This window comes from Protomyctophum parallelum (assembly GCF_964188405.1).
Source record: "Protomyctophum parallelum genome assembly, chromosome: 22".
NCBI classification, from domain to species: domain Eukaryota; kingdom Metazoa; phylum Chordata; class Actinopteri; order Myctophiformes; family Myctophidae; genus Protomyctophum; species Protomyctophum parallelum.
This window is the reverse complement of record NC_139714.1, coordinates 2,230,229-2,244,425: the sequence shown is the minus strand read 5'-3', so window position 1 is coordinate 2,244,425 and position 14,197 is coordinate 2,230,229. Positions and strand designations below refer to the sequence as shown.

Here is a 14,197-nt window from a genome sequence, read left to right as displayed (position 1 = left end):
AAATGGGGAGAGAGATGGGGGGAAGACATGCAGTAAAGGCCTTCAGGATCGGGAGTCGAACCCGCGGCACACTGCCAGACTGGATTACCAGCAAAGGTGCCTGGACCACTGAGCCATGGCCCAGGCCCGAACGACACTTTTTTACAAAGAATCGTGAGGAATACAGTTAGTGCTGAACAGAAAACACATTTGGCTCCTGGCTCTCCTCCTCATGTGTTTGGCAGGGCCATAAACACACACACGGCAGCTGCCCCGTGGGCTTGGTGACAGCTTTCAACATGGCCGCCTGTCACCCCTCCGTATAGTCCAAATGTTCTGGCAGTGATGCTCTTGGGCATCTATCTCTTCAGCACGGCCCCCTCCGTCTCTCTTGTGTCCACGCACACAACCTCTAGTTTTGTTTATTTATTTTCACAACTGCTTTAGCCCATTCAGGGTGGGAACCCCTTTTTGTGTTTTAAGTATTATGTTAGACTTAAAATCTTGATTATGTTAGACTTAAAATGAAGCGCAAAGCTTTGAATATATATTCTTTCAACGTTTTTAAGTCAAATCTTTTCTTCTGGGTGGTCCCTGGAACAACATATTTTGAGATTGTGGTCCGTGGCCAATTGCATATAATTCTGGGGGTCCTTGACATGAAAAAGGTTGAGCATGAGCACCACTGACATAGAAAAATAGGTTTTTCAGAAAACTGTCATGATTTAGAAGACATTTTGTAGAATAAACCTCAGGTCTAAATGGGTCATTCTGAGTCATTCTTAGTAGCTGTGACAGCGTGGCTGGTAGAGTTTCCATTTCGTCCGGTGTGCATCCATCCCATCACACAATGTGTTCACTGTGGTTTGCCTGTGTGTCTTTGCTCCAGCCGAGCCATCAAGACCAATCAGGACCTTCTCCCCGAGACTCCGTGGTCCAGCATCCTGTACGACGACTTCTGGGGCACCCTGCTCACGCACAGCGGCAGCCACAAGTCCTTCAGGCCTCTCTGCACGCTCTCCTTCCGCCTCAACCACGCCCTGCACGGCCTGCGGCCGCGCGGCTACCACCTGGTCAACGTGGGGCTCCACGCCTCCGTCACCGCCCTCTTCGCCGCCTTCTCTCGCCCGCTGCTGGGCGGAGCGCCGTGGAGCCTGCTGGCGGGCCTGCTGTTCGCCTCGCACCCCGTGCACACGGAGGCGGTGGCCGGCGTGGTGGGCCGGGCCGACGTCGGCGCCGCTGTCTTCTTCCTGCTGTCTCTGTTCTGCTACGCCAGACACTGTGGCCTCCGTGGGGACCCCCGGCGGGCCTTGCACGACGCCGCCGGACACTGTGGCCTCCGTAGGGAGCCCCGAGGGTCCTTCCGCGGCGGGTTGGCGGGCCGGTGCTGGGCCTGGACACTGGGCAGCCTGTGGTGCCGGTGCTGGGTCTGGATGCTGGGCAGCCTGTGCTGTGCAGCAGCCAGTATGCTGTGGAAGGAGCAGGGCGTCACGGTCCTGGCCGTCTCAGCCGCGTACGACCTCTTCATCTTCCAGAGGCTCTGCTTACACCAGACCATCGCCGTTCTGCTGGGGAAGGTAAGATATTATAATAATACATGCAATAATGACTACTGGTATACGGCACATCGGTACAGAAAATGCAGCCCAAAATGCTTCACATAAAAACCAGGGAGTGTGTGTGCAAAATTTGGCATCGACCGGGTTTTAACGGTGCCGGAGATTAGCTGTACACAAACGGACGGACGGACGCACACACACACACGCACACACGGACTGACGGACGGAGTACAAAACATACTCTTTTAAGATTAAAAGAGAAGGATTACACTGAATAAAAACACTAATAACACTAATTACACTAATAAAAACAGAGGATATATATATAATTTATTTAAGAAGCATATACATAAAATGGCACCAGAGCTCACCATTCCGAGTTCAGGTGGTAGGGTGTGCCACAATGTAGGGCCAGGGTTGACTCTCCAGTGTTTTTATTAAGCATTTTTGGAACATCTAAGCTAAGGGGAAGGTGGAGCTAGACCAAAGTGTACTGTACTCTAAATGGCATGCGTAGCCTTATATGGACTAATATGATTCTGAATTACCTGTCATTTTCTTAAAGAATGTTTTCCAGTAGGAGTTACAGTAATGAAAGCATATATTGGCATATTTTTAATGAAACGAAGGTCTGGGAAGATAACAGGCTGTTCTTGTTGTGACCTTGTTAAAATGAGAATTAAAAATTCGATCAGAATCTCAAATCACACCCAAGTCCGCACGCTGCAGGGAAAACTGTGTTGTGTGTATCCAATTATGCCTTCCTGCACAAACCTCTAGCCAGCTGTTAATGGTTCCTGCATGTGCATGGGTTAAATTGTGCACGTGTCAACATTTACATACATGGTTGTGTTTACGCCAATGTTTCTGTGTGTGGCTGCATATAGTTTGCTTTTCATTAAGAGCATGATTTGGAAAACTGTTTGCCTTGCATGGATAAGAGGGGAGCTGAAAACTACTGTGTTCTCATTTATCATTCTGATAAATTGGGAGACAATCTGTTGATATGCAAAGTGGGCAGTGATCCAGTTGCTACTGCATTCCCCACTAGCTGAAATAAATACACATAAACACAAGTAAATCCGGATTAGGCGGAGAAAGTATGGGGAATGTGGGTGATTACTCTTATGTCAAGGCGATGAAGGGTACCCTGCAGAAAAAACACCGGCCAACATCCTTATATATATATATCCAGACATTATCTGGTTATTATCCAGTCATGGTGTCCTCTGTCAACACGCAGTCACGCACGCACACACGTGCGTACGCAGTGCCATAGGGCGGCCAAAAGCTCAATGGTTAGGGAGCACAGCCCGCCAAGGTCCTTACCGATAGAGGGGTTATATACCCCTCTATAGTGTGGACTATTATATTATGGCTTCTCTGCTGTACGTGTCCAGATGCCAGTGTGCCATTCTCCGTCCACACAGTCAGGGTTTGGATGGGGAGCGACAAGTGACAAAGCTGTTCAGTGTTTGATCAGGAAGACGGTTCACACGGGGACATTGGATCGCAAAATGCCGCTCCTTCTTCAAGCCAACCGCCAGCTCTCGTTAAACAGCATTTAACTAGGATAGGTACATAGGTATATAAACTGAATTAAAATATGTTATACAGTATCATTATTTTATTATTTATTGTAAATTGTCAATTGTTTTAAATGTATTTCATCTTGGACTATAGTGATATTAATACTAAATCATGATCAGAGTAATATGTCTCTAATGTCTCTAATTTTTGTAATAATACTTTCACATTTTATATGTAATGTTTAATATGTGCTGTCCCGTCCAGAAAACGTACCGGTATACATTATTCAATTATATATTTCTCTCACAGTGCTTTAATATGAACCAAAATAAATAAAAGCTATAGGCCTAGTCTACCTACGTAATGCGAAAATGTACAAAAATATGTTTTGTTCTACCCAGTAGAACACAAACCACCAAGACACCAAACACAAGTTATTTTTTGCAACCACAAAGTATTGTTTCACAAGTCGAAAAATAAATTGACATTATATTTAAGCCCATACTGTAGCTCTAAAACAACATCACAAAAAGATGGGTTTATGGGTTTATAATTATTTGTGTAATTTGCGTGCATGCGTGCATGCGTGCGTGTGTGTGTGTGTGCGTGCGTGCGTGCGTGTGTGTGTTTTTAATTGCATGCCATGTCTATCTTTGCTGTACCCCTGGGGGGCTGCTTTAGCAGTAGTCTGTCGTCTCTGGCAACAATAACCCAGATCTGTTCTGAGAGACCCCAAGGGATGTGTGTGGGGGAGAGAGAGAGAGAGAGAGAGAGAGAGAGAGACTGGTGTTTTTGTCTGCCATATGTGTTCAACAGCCTCCAGAGTTTAGCAGATGCACACAACACCTGTTTTTTTAATTAGATGACTGCCGCAATGACAAGGCATCCATTAAGCTCTCTACAGCCACAGTGGAGGAATGTGTGTGTCTCGTACAGGGAAACGCAAGAAAGAAACGACGTAGGAGGAACGGAAATAGAGCATCGAAGTCTGACATAATGTACCTCATGTACGCATCCTACCGACATTCACATTACATAAACAGGCTGTATAGGCTACTATCAAATATGAGTTAGTGACAATTGTGCCGCCTCACTTACAATAGCCCTGGGACAATTTTGTTTTATTGTTATTATTATTTTTATTTACCACAATTCTTATATTGATATAAGATGACACAATGTTATTCTCATAGAGAAAGAACTTCCGTGACCCAGGTCAGGGATGAGCGAGGGATGTCAGGACTTTGGCACTCTAGAAAGTATAAAACCATAAAACTACAACCTAAAATGGTCATTGAATATACACTCAATGATACACGCAATTGTTACACAGGGAAGCAGTGATGTAGACACTAGACACATTTGGTGTGGATATCACCGTGCTGTGCCCAGTCAGTCGCAGGGCTATCGCCGCCTAGATAAGGAGCCAGACATGGCGCTACGCTATGAGAACACAGAGGGCGATGGAGATAATGCCCTCACTTCCTCCCTTTATCTGTTGTACCCTGCTTTTATCACCCACTGTGTCTGACCAACACCTCTGGTCTAGAGTGGCAGACATGAGCACACACTATGCTTTATCAGGCACCTTTATCACTGCCAGAAATAAGAGATTGCATACGGCAGGGGTGCCCACACTTTATTGACTTGAGAGCTACTTTCAAAATGACCAGCTCAACAAGATCTACTTGCAGAAAAGAAATATCATACCAATGCTGAAAGTGGTTTAAATAATTATGTACCCGAGGGGGCTTTGGAATAGCGGCGCTGGCGTTACATAAGACAAATGCACTTGAAATGGGAATTGGGGTTTTTTGTATTTAATTTGTAATGCTACCAACCTTTGTGTTTATCTATGCCTAATGTACCACTTAAACCCACATATCTGTTCGTTTCAGGAAGCGACACAATCATACAACAAAATATAATTGAGGCTGTATGCCAGCTACAGTAGGCTACAATTGCAGTATTAAGTATTTTCCATTCAAATAAACCTTCCCCGTGTCATTCTTTGAACAGTGAGCTATTGAAGAGGGGGAGGAAAGTAATTCTCCACATAATCACAAAATCTGACCACCTTCTCACTGCAGCCGTGAACAATGAGGAAATGCAAATCAGCCCCCATGTCGGAGTGGAGGAGACAGATGCGGTTGGACTCGCACTCTATCTCTCATCCTATTAGCTCCCTAATGGGACTGAAATGAGATGGCAAATGGGACAAGGTAGGACAGAGAGAGCTGGACATTGAGAGGCCAGGGGATTTACATTGCATTTACATTCTACTATCAGGAAGAACCCAGTGCAAAGTCAGTGTTAGGATGGCTCCATCTATGATTTGACTGAGAGCCTGCCATCGTGCAACCGCAGCTTGAAACTGCAGAGAAACTGAATTTATTTATTTTTTATCCAAAATGAGTTAATAGCACAGGCAGACTCCTCACATACTAGAGCATGTCTGAAATAAATATCAGAGCTGAAATTGACATGTAAATAGGAAATAAATGCTTAAACATGTAGCTAGGTGTAATGTTAGAGACCACAGAAGTGAACCTTTTCAAGCCTGTTTTCTCAACTCGCTATTTTCTGCAAGACATTATCTCCAAAACTGGTTGGTTTTTGGTCAATTTGAAGCTATGATTCCCTGCTTTCATATGACATTAAAACAATAAAATAAAAATAAAAATCCAATGGCAGTCCCTCAGTCTGTCACTAGACAATTTACAATAGGGATTTTAGCAGACGCTCTTAATTCAGAGTGATAATAATATAGGTCTAAACAGTATAATATCAATAAAATCTATAATCTGTACATTGACACTACACACTATAGGATCATGCCATGTCTACACATTTTGGGGCGTCAAAATTATACGACACAGGGTTAAAGATGTTTGTTTGGATATGAGCTGAGATTTTGTGCAGATGAAAGGACAAGGAATATTTATATAATTATATTTAAGTGTGGGATGATGGAATTGTATATAATGAGTTTTTGGAAAACTTTTTAGAAAAACTGTTTTTCTAAAGATGTTGTTTGTGTTCTTAATATAGGTGGAAACCTCTCATGTACAAAACTGTTACTTTTCAGAATGCAAATTCGAAAGTAGCAAAAGTAGCATAATATCTTCAAGCTCAAACTGTGTCGCAGAGCTTGCAGATCTGCTACTTTTGATGCTTTTGTGTGACGCTGTAGTAGTGTAGTATAATCTATGAATTAGAATGAAATGATTAGAATATGGAGATAGGAGGTTCCTGCCCTACAGTAACGATATCTGCAGTATCTCGTTCTCAAGCCAAATCAAATGTCATTTCACATAACAATTTGCAGTAAATGTCAGGGTTCAATAGTCCTTTGTCAGTGTATAATTAACGCATTTTGGACGGGAACCCCTTTTGGTGTTTTAAAAATGATGTTATAATTTAGCTATTGAAAATAGCAGATCTACAAGCTCACAAGCTTGTAGGTCTGCTATTTTTGAAAAATCGTGAAAATATTTATTTCAGAAAACTGGAGGATTTAGAAGATTTATTTTATTTAGCTCTAGTGCAACTACCCTCTGATTCCCGCCAGATGCATTGAGATTGCATTTTCTCTGAATGTGATTAATGTCTTCACTACACTTTATGACATAGCTGTAGATGTTTTTTCTTATGTTGATAACAAGAATAGCATTGGTTTGCAGTACAGAGGTGCCTTTTAAGTAATTCATGTTCTGAAAAACTCGGGTTTGGTTCTGCTTGCTTTGTAGAGACAAAAAAACAATTTCTCTGCATTTTTTGTTTTAGTTTTCTAAATTTAGAGTAGTAGCCAATTATTTATCCCAGTTTATTATCCGTTATGTCAATTAGCCTTCCCCACTCATTTATTTGTGTTGCAACTGCTATTGTACCCTAGCTACTGGCTTACCTGCCAGTGAGGAGCCCCAAATGTTGATCTGTCATTTGTCCAGCACCCGGACTACAGATTGGGAGATAGATAAATAGATACATTGACAGACAATACTACAAAACTCTACCTCCTGAGCCACTGCGGCACTGCTGAGCCACTGCAGCCCCTAAATACGCAGCTAGGAAAGGGTCATTGAGCAGAACAGATGGCAGAATGCCGAATACATCACATATATTTAAGTATTTAAGATCGCCGGTGAATACTTTCATTTCATTAAATTCCCCTCCGAGACACTGCTGTTATTTCATTATGCTGCTGATGCCAGACAGGAAGCACTCTAAAATGTGGGGCTGAGCAGCACTGGGTCCCTCAGTTTGATCAGCTGTCCTCTGGGATGCGTGGAGGGAGGGCTGGGATTTGAACCTGTGACCCATCTCATTGTAGTAGCAGGCCTTTCATGTAGAGTGGTGTTGGGTATAATTAGGTCACTTCATCAATGTCAGCACATTGAATGCCTGGCATAGTGCTTGTCTTGATGAGCGAGGGGCCAATGTGCCAAGTCAGCGCAATCCACAACACATTAGGTCTGAGAGAGGAGACACTTCCTCATTCTACAACTGTGTATACCTCATCAAACGTTGGCATGTCGACAGTAATGCATCAAATGGGACCTTGTCCCCAACAAACTGCATTGTCCAAGATGTTTTAAAGCTAATTGATTTGGCATCACCGCAGAGTGTGAGATTCAGTGCCCGTTGCTACATAATCACTTAAATGCAATTATTTGATATAATAGCAATTTTTGGAGAAAGTTACAATTATTTATTGTTTCCACCAGCCACGCATAACCGGTTCAAACTACCGGGAAGAGTTATAGATGTAGTGTAAACTGGACACATGACTGCAGGATCTCTCTAAACCCTGCTGGGTTGTGTCAGTCTGGTTTAAAGTGACTTTAATCCTAATGTTTCTACTAGTTTTAAACACTATGTATAATGTGACACTAAACAGACCAGACGACGCAGTGTTATGACTAATGAAATGATGATGACACTGGTTGGAGACCAAAGCTGTAGAGCTTACCATGTTTTATTTGAAGCGCAGCAGCACGAGGAAAATGACATACTTACTGCAACAAAACAATATTGATATGTTTTTCCAGTACAACCCACTGAATAAACCAAATAAAGTAAAGTAAAGCATTGGAGACAGGCATAGAAAATGAGGGTGCATTAACGTCAGTAATCTCACACAGGGTGTGTGACATGCAGTGCAGTACAGTATATCGAAGAGATGGTTTTCAGCTTCGAACTCTTTGAAGCGACTAAGCGAGCAAGATGTAAGCTTCGACAGCCATGGCAGCGATGGATTATAGCTGAGTACTGTTAGGTCTTATGTAGTCTCACGTTGCCTATCGCAATTTTCAAATGCTTCCGTCATACAGTCTGGAGCAATGGAAGTTCTATCATGAGTAAGCGTAAGCGATAAAGCGGAAATGCATAATCCTCCCCACTTCTGAAATGTATCCTAATATAAATAGAAATCACCTAAGCATATATATAGCTGGTTGCTTAGCAGAATTTTGTATAAAAAAATAAAATGTAAAGATACTGTATTTTAAAATATATTTTCTTGAACAGAAATGGCAGCTTCCTTAGTCGGATTTCGGGAGGTGTATTTCCAGACTATATAGCATTCAGAGATTGTGGAATAGTTGTCTGGCTACGCGAGACTAGGGAAAAACCGACACAGTGAAGATTAAGTCTAGACTAGATCAAATGAGAAAGTATCGATGTTTGGCCACAAACGGAGAACTGATCCATACTAAGATGTAAGTATAATGTAAGCAACTCGTCTCTGTCCGGTGGAAACCTCATATGTCCAAAATTGTTACTTTTTCAGGATTCAAATAAAACAAAACAGCAGATCTGCAAGATGACGCTGTAGTATGATCAAGCAGGGCGTTAATTTATGGAAGAAAATGGAGATTAGAGGTTTCTGCCCGACAGTGACGATATGAAGTGTGGAACCATTAAAAGACCCTACAGAAAAATGAATGATCAAGCAATGTGTCTTTACTTGATGGGAATCCTGGTCGTACTGTACATGTACATCACTGGTTCATCCTCCATTTCTGCTACAAAACAGGTCTGACTGATCACACATCTTGAGATTGCTAGGGATCGATTGCGTCTGTGATTGATTGGGAAGTCAATTAAGGAAGGAGTTACAGAGTAGACGGCTAGTGAGAGCTGGAAATTGAGTGATTTTCTGGCTGCAATTGTTGTTCTGCTTCTGCCAGCCTGTGCGCCATTGGATTTATTCGGGACAGTGTCCCTCCTCACTCTCTTGAGGAGGAGGGAGGAGGAGTGCAGTCTCATCCATCAGTAAAGCACACACTCACTCATCCTCACATCTTTCAGCATCCTAATCAATAATAATCCTGTCCTTATCTCACTTCGAGTTCACTAAAATGTTGCACTTAGCTGTAACTCTTATCTGCACCTATCCTGTGTTTCGATCTTTACTGCAATGCTACTTATAACATCTGAATTTACCCACAGGGATCAATAAAAATCTATAAATTGCTTTATTATTTTTTTGCTTTTTTCCCACTTTTTCTCAGAATTTAGTCGTTACGCCGATTCCTCCCCACACATTTCTGTGTCGTCACTGCCTCTGACTCACCTGCCAGTGTGGAGCCCCCACCGGGAGGACAGAGCCTCCGTCCTACTCCTTAGTCCTTACGCCCCAAACTCCTCGCTGACCCGCCCCAGCCCGTAGGATTACATGCAATACAATTATCAGCCTCCTCCCCCGTAGGCGCTCGGCAATGCCGGATGCACCGCGGTGGATTTGAACCGACAATTTCCGTCGTGGTGGAAGACTTAATAGCACTGCTCCACCTGAGTGCAAGTTAATTGCTTCTACTGACCATATTTCACACAACAGCCATGTTGCTCTGACCTCCCACCATGCACCTCTATGGTACACACACACACACACACACACACACACACACACACGGTTAAGATGGAGTTCATGTTGACCTGGTGAGTGGACGGAAAGTGAGAAACAAAAGCTCTTATCGTCTCACAGCTTGTAGAACATCTGGTCTCAGTGTCAGCACTCTCCTTCATAGTTATTATGATTAATACATTCCGAGACAAAAGGTCACCCTTATTGGTTCGTTCTTAGCACTGGACTATCAGCACTGGAAGAAACTCCCACTATACCTTCAACAGGAAGCCTCTGTAGACATTTTTAAATGCGCATCCACTTGCACACACACACACACACACACACAAACATGGGGGCACTAATGCTTTTCATGTAATGCTGCTGCTGTCTTCTCACACACACACACACACACACACACACACACATACACACACACACACACACACACACACACACACACACACACACACACACACACAACACACGGGGGCACTAATGCTTTTCATGTAATGCTGCTGCTGTCTTCTCACACACACACACACACACACACACACACACACACTCCGGCAGAAGCCTCGTTGGAAGCCACCGCCTCTGACCTCAGCCACCGCACTGTGTGATCTCTCGCTCCAGACAAACAGCATTAAAGGAGGAAATGTCACATCACGATTTTGCTTAGTCCTTCTAAATCTCTGTATATAAAATATAGCTTACTCTTAGTTACATCAATATTGTTCTTAGAAAAGAGTTGGTTAAGATTAAGATTATAAAGATCGCACATCGGGACATTCCCAGCCATTTCCCATGATCGCGGTGGTTTGACTCATATGGATATAAAGAATCAACTGACTGAGAGAAAACGCTAATGTTACTGCCGTCCAGATATTCCACATTTCTGAGACAGTTCATTTACAGTTGTGACGACACAAAGACAACTCCCTGACAATATTGCTGAGACAGTTTATTAGTGTGGTTGCCCTAAAGGGCAACTAGACTATAGTACTTGGAACACTTTATTATTCTTTCTAGAGTAACCTTTTTTTGGAAACGCTACTCCTCCCACCGTTTGGACGGCACACACCTGAGCCATATGTCACATAGACTGACTTGTTGTAGAGTTTAATTGATATTAATTATGAATTACTGAATTCATTTCACCCATTCTTGACATTATTCTGGCAGACTGTTTATCGCCTTTAAGGCGTATTACTGGTTATTAATATCACTGATCTGATAATGATTGAAACCATCATCCCTCCTATCCTGCATTTGGAGGTCAACAGGTCAATGATGTAACCACAGAGCACTGCTGTCTTTTGCACTGTAACTCAAAATATAGTCATGCTCCTGCCCTGCTATGGGCCACATGGCTCGGCAAGGCTTACTTTACTTAACCCTTGAACACTAAACCTGCGTGATTTTTACCCAGATAATTATATTTTGGTCATTTTCATGTTGCTGATGTCTGAGGTGGGTGGTACTTTCAGTACCTTCATGATGCTTGGTTTGTTTCCCTACCCACATTCTTGTTTTTTTCTACAGGCAGGTGTTTCAATTTTGCTTTTAGAGTGATAGAGAAAAATCACATTTTCTTTCACTGCACCATTCTCACATGTCCCAGGAATGGGTGGACCAAAGGAGAAATTCACAGCTCCATATTTCATTTTGTTCCTCCTCTTCTCCTTAATCCTCCATTTATAGATATATTTTATTAAATAATACCCACATTTTTCACAGATTTTGGAATCAAATGGACCCGTTAGGGTCCATTTGATACACTCTGTACACTCAGAGTTACAGACCCATAACGGTCCATTTGGTTCCATTTGTACACTCTCAGAGTTACAGACCCATAACGGTCCATTTGGTTCCATTTGTACACTCTCAGAGTTACAGACCCATAACGGTCCATTTGGTTCCATTTGTACACTCTCGGAGTTAAATGAACTTTGATTTTACGATATAAATTGGCGGTCCCAGAGATAGAAATGCCATTAAATGGGAGTCCATAGCCTTGAAATGAATTACTGCTATGCATCCATCCATCCATCTTCAACCGCTTATCAATAGTCGGGTCGCGGGGGCAACAGCTCCACCAGAGTGCTCTAGACTTCCCTCTCCAGAGCAACATTAGTGACTTCCTCCTGGGGGATTCCGAGACGTTCCAAGGCCAGTGAGTCGATGTGTTTCCTCCAACTGCGCCTTGGTCTGCCCCGGGGTCTCCTCCCAGTGGATTATTGCTAGCGCCGTAAAAACCTTCTCTTATGGTGGTCCCTGGCATATCTTTTCAAATGGGGGTCCACAGGCTAATTAGTGTCAGTTTGGGGGACCTTGACATGTAAAAGTTTGGGAACCACTGATTTACGACTGGGTGGAAATGTTTTCGATGCATGAATCAGAACATCAGAACATCGTTGCCTTAGGGCTGTAGCTATGCAGTACCTGATCCATCACTCACTGGGCCAAAAATATGATCTAATGTTCATCTCATATCGTCTCTGTCGGGTGGAAACCTCATTATGATCAAAACTGTTACTTTTAAGGATTAAAATAAAAAAAATAGCAAAATCAGATCTACAAGCTATACAATGTGCAAGCTTGCGGATTTGCTTCTTTTGATGCTTTTGTGTGACGCTGTAGTATGGTCAAGTAGGGCATTAATTTACGAAAGAAAACTCAAAATGTTTGAATATGGAGAGATAAGAGGTTTCTGCCCAACAGCAATGATATGATTATTAACGTTAGTCATATTGTTATTGGCCAGAGTGCATTCTAATTTAAAAGTTGCATAGTGTACTTGGCAGTAACGGCTATAGCTGGAACGCGGCTGAAGCCCCAGGCAGCTTCCAAAAACATTCCAGCAAATTGCTCTCCTGATTCATAAAGTTACTCTTCTTGAACAACCGCGGGGCGGCTAAATATGACAGGTCTTAAATCCCTTCCACCGTGGACTTGCAAATTAAATCGCACATTTCCATGCTGACGCACGATAACAGAAAGACTGATAAGTCTCTCTTTCTCAGCTTGTTGTCTTAGGAGCTCAAAGGAACAGATGTTGATGTATTTATATTAAAACCACTGTTCTGATCCAGCTCTGACCTCAGTATGTTAGGATGAATTGATTGTCAAAGTAAAACAAACTGAGGTGGTTCTGGAGCAAAGACAAAACGGCGGAACAAGAAGATGCTCAGGAACTAAAAATGGAGTGGTGGAAAGTAACTAATGTACTAAAGTAGCCTACATTTACTGTACTTAATTCGAATGTTTCCAATATTCTATACTTTTACTTGTACTCCATAGACTATTGGACTATTGTACGTTTTTTTTTAATGTGAAGAAATGTAGTACTTTTTCCACCACTGTCCAGGAACTAAAATGTTGACGTAGTTTGTTTTTCTGCTTCTTCCAGAAGAAGAACGTCAGTGTGTTGTTAAGCCTCAGCGTGCTGGCGGCATGGGGACTGCTGCTGCTGTCAGCTCGTCTCTACTGGATGGGCAACAAACCACCCAACTTCTCCAACTCTGACAACCCGGCGGCCGACTCACCTCACCTCCTGACTCGAACCCTGACCTTCCTCCACCTGCCCGCCGCCAACGCCTGGCTCCTCCTCTGTCCTGACAAGCTCAGCTTCGATTGGTCCATGGACGCCCTGCCTCTGATCAGGACTGTGGCCGATTGGAGGAACCTTCTCACCGTCGCCTTCTACGGCGGATTCATCGTCCTGCTTTCGTCTTGTCTTCGCGGCCCCGCCTCCAAAGCCAAGGAGGCCAATAACGGCAAAGCCTCGCCGGCTAACGGGAAGGCGAGCACCAATGGGAACGGCTACCACCACGGTCCCGACACGAACCACTACGCAAACTCGGAGCAGCTGGGCTCCCTGAAGACCACCCTGAACGGGTCGGATATAAGTCTCTACCGCCCCCCACAGGCGTCACTGCCGCCTACGAGACACGTAGTGGTGTTTTCTTTAGGTCTTCTAGCGTTACCGTTCCTTCCTGCCACCAACCTGTTCTTCTATGTGGGCTTCGTGGTGGCAGAGAGGGTCCTTTACATCCCCAGCATGGGCTTCTGTTTACTGGTGGCCGTCGGGGCGAGGACGCTGTCCGTCAGGCTGAGGACCAGAGGCCGTAAGCTCTTCCTGTTGAGTGTGTGTGCAGGACTGGTGCTGCTGAACGGCATGAGAACCGCTCTGAGAAACACAGACTGGAGCCACGAGGAGAACCTCTACAGATCTGGAATCAGTGTGAATCCTGCTAAAGGTACGCAGTGACGGTTCACG

At 43.7% G+C, this 14,197-nt stretch overlaps 1 protein-coding gene across 1 annotated transcript in view; it reads left to right on the top strand.

Annotated features, from left to right (window-relative positions):
- The window catches only part of tmtc2a (transmembrane O-mannosyltransferase targeting cadherins 2a), a 70,394-nt gene that overhangs the window by 28,642 nt on the left and 27,555 nt on the right, over positions 1 to 14,197 (top strand). The window contains exons 2-3 of the mRNA XM_083757921.1: positions 869 to 1,556; positions 13,328 to 14,177. Of these exons, the coding sequence (XP_083614047.1) occupies positions 869 to 1,556; positions 13,328 to 14,177 (1,538 nt within the window). The remainder of the gene's footprint in view (positions 1 to 868; positions 1,557 to 13,327; positions 14,178 to 14,197) is intronic.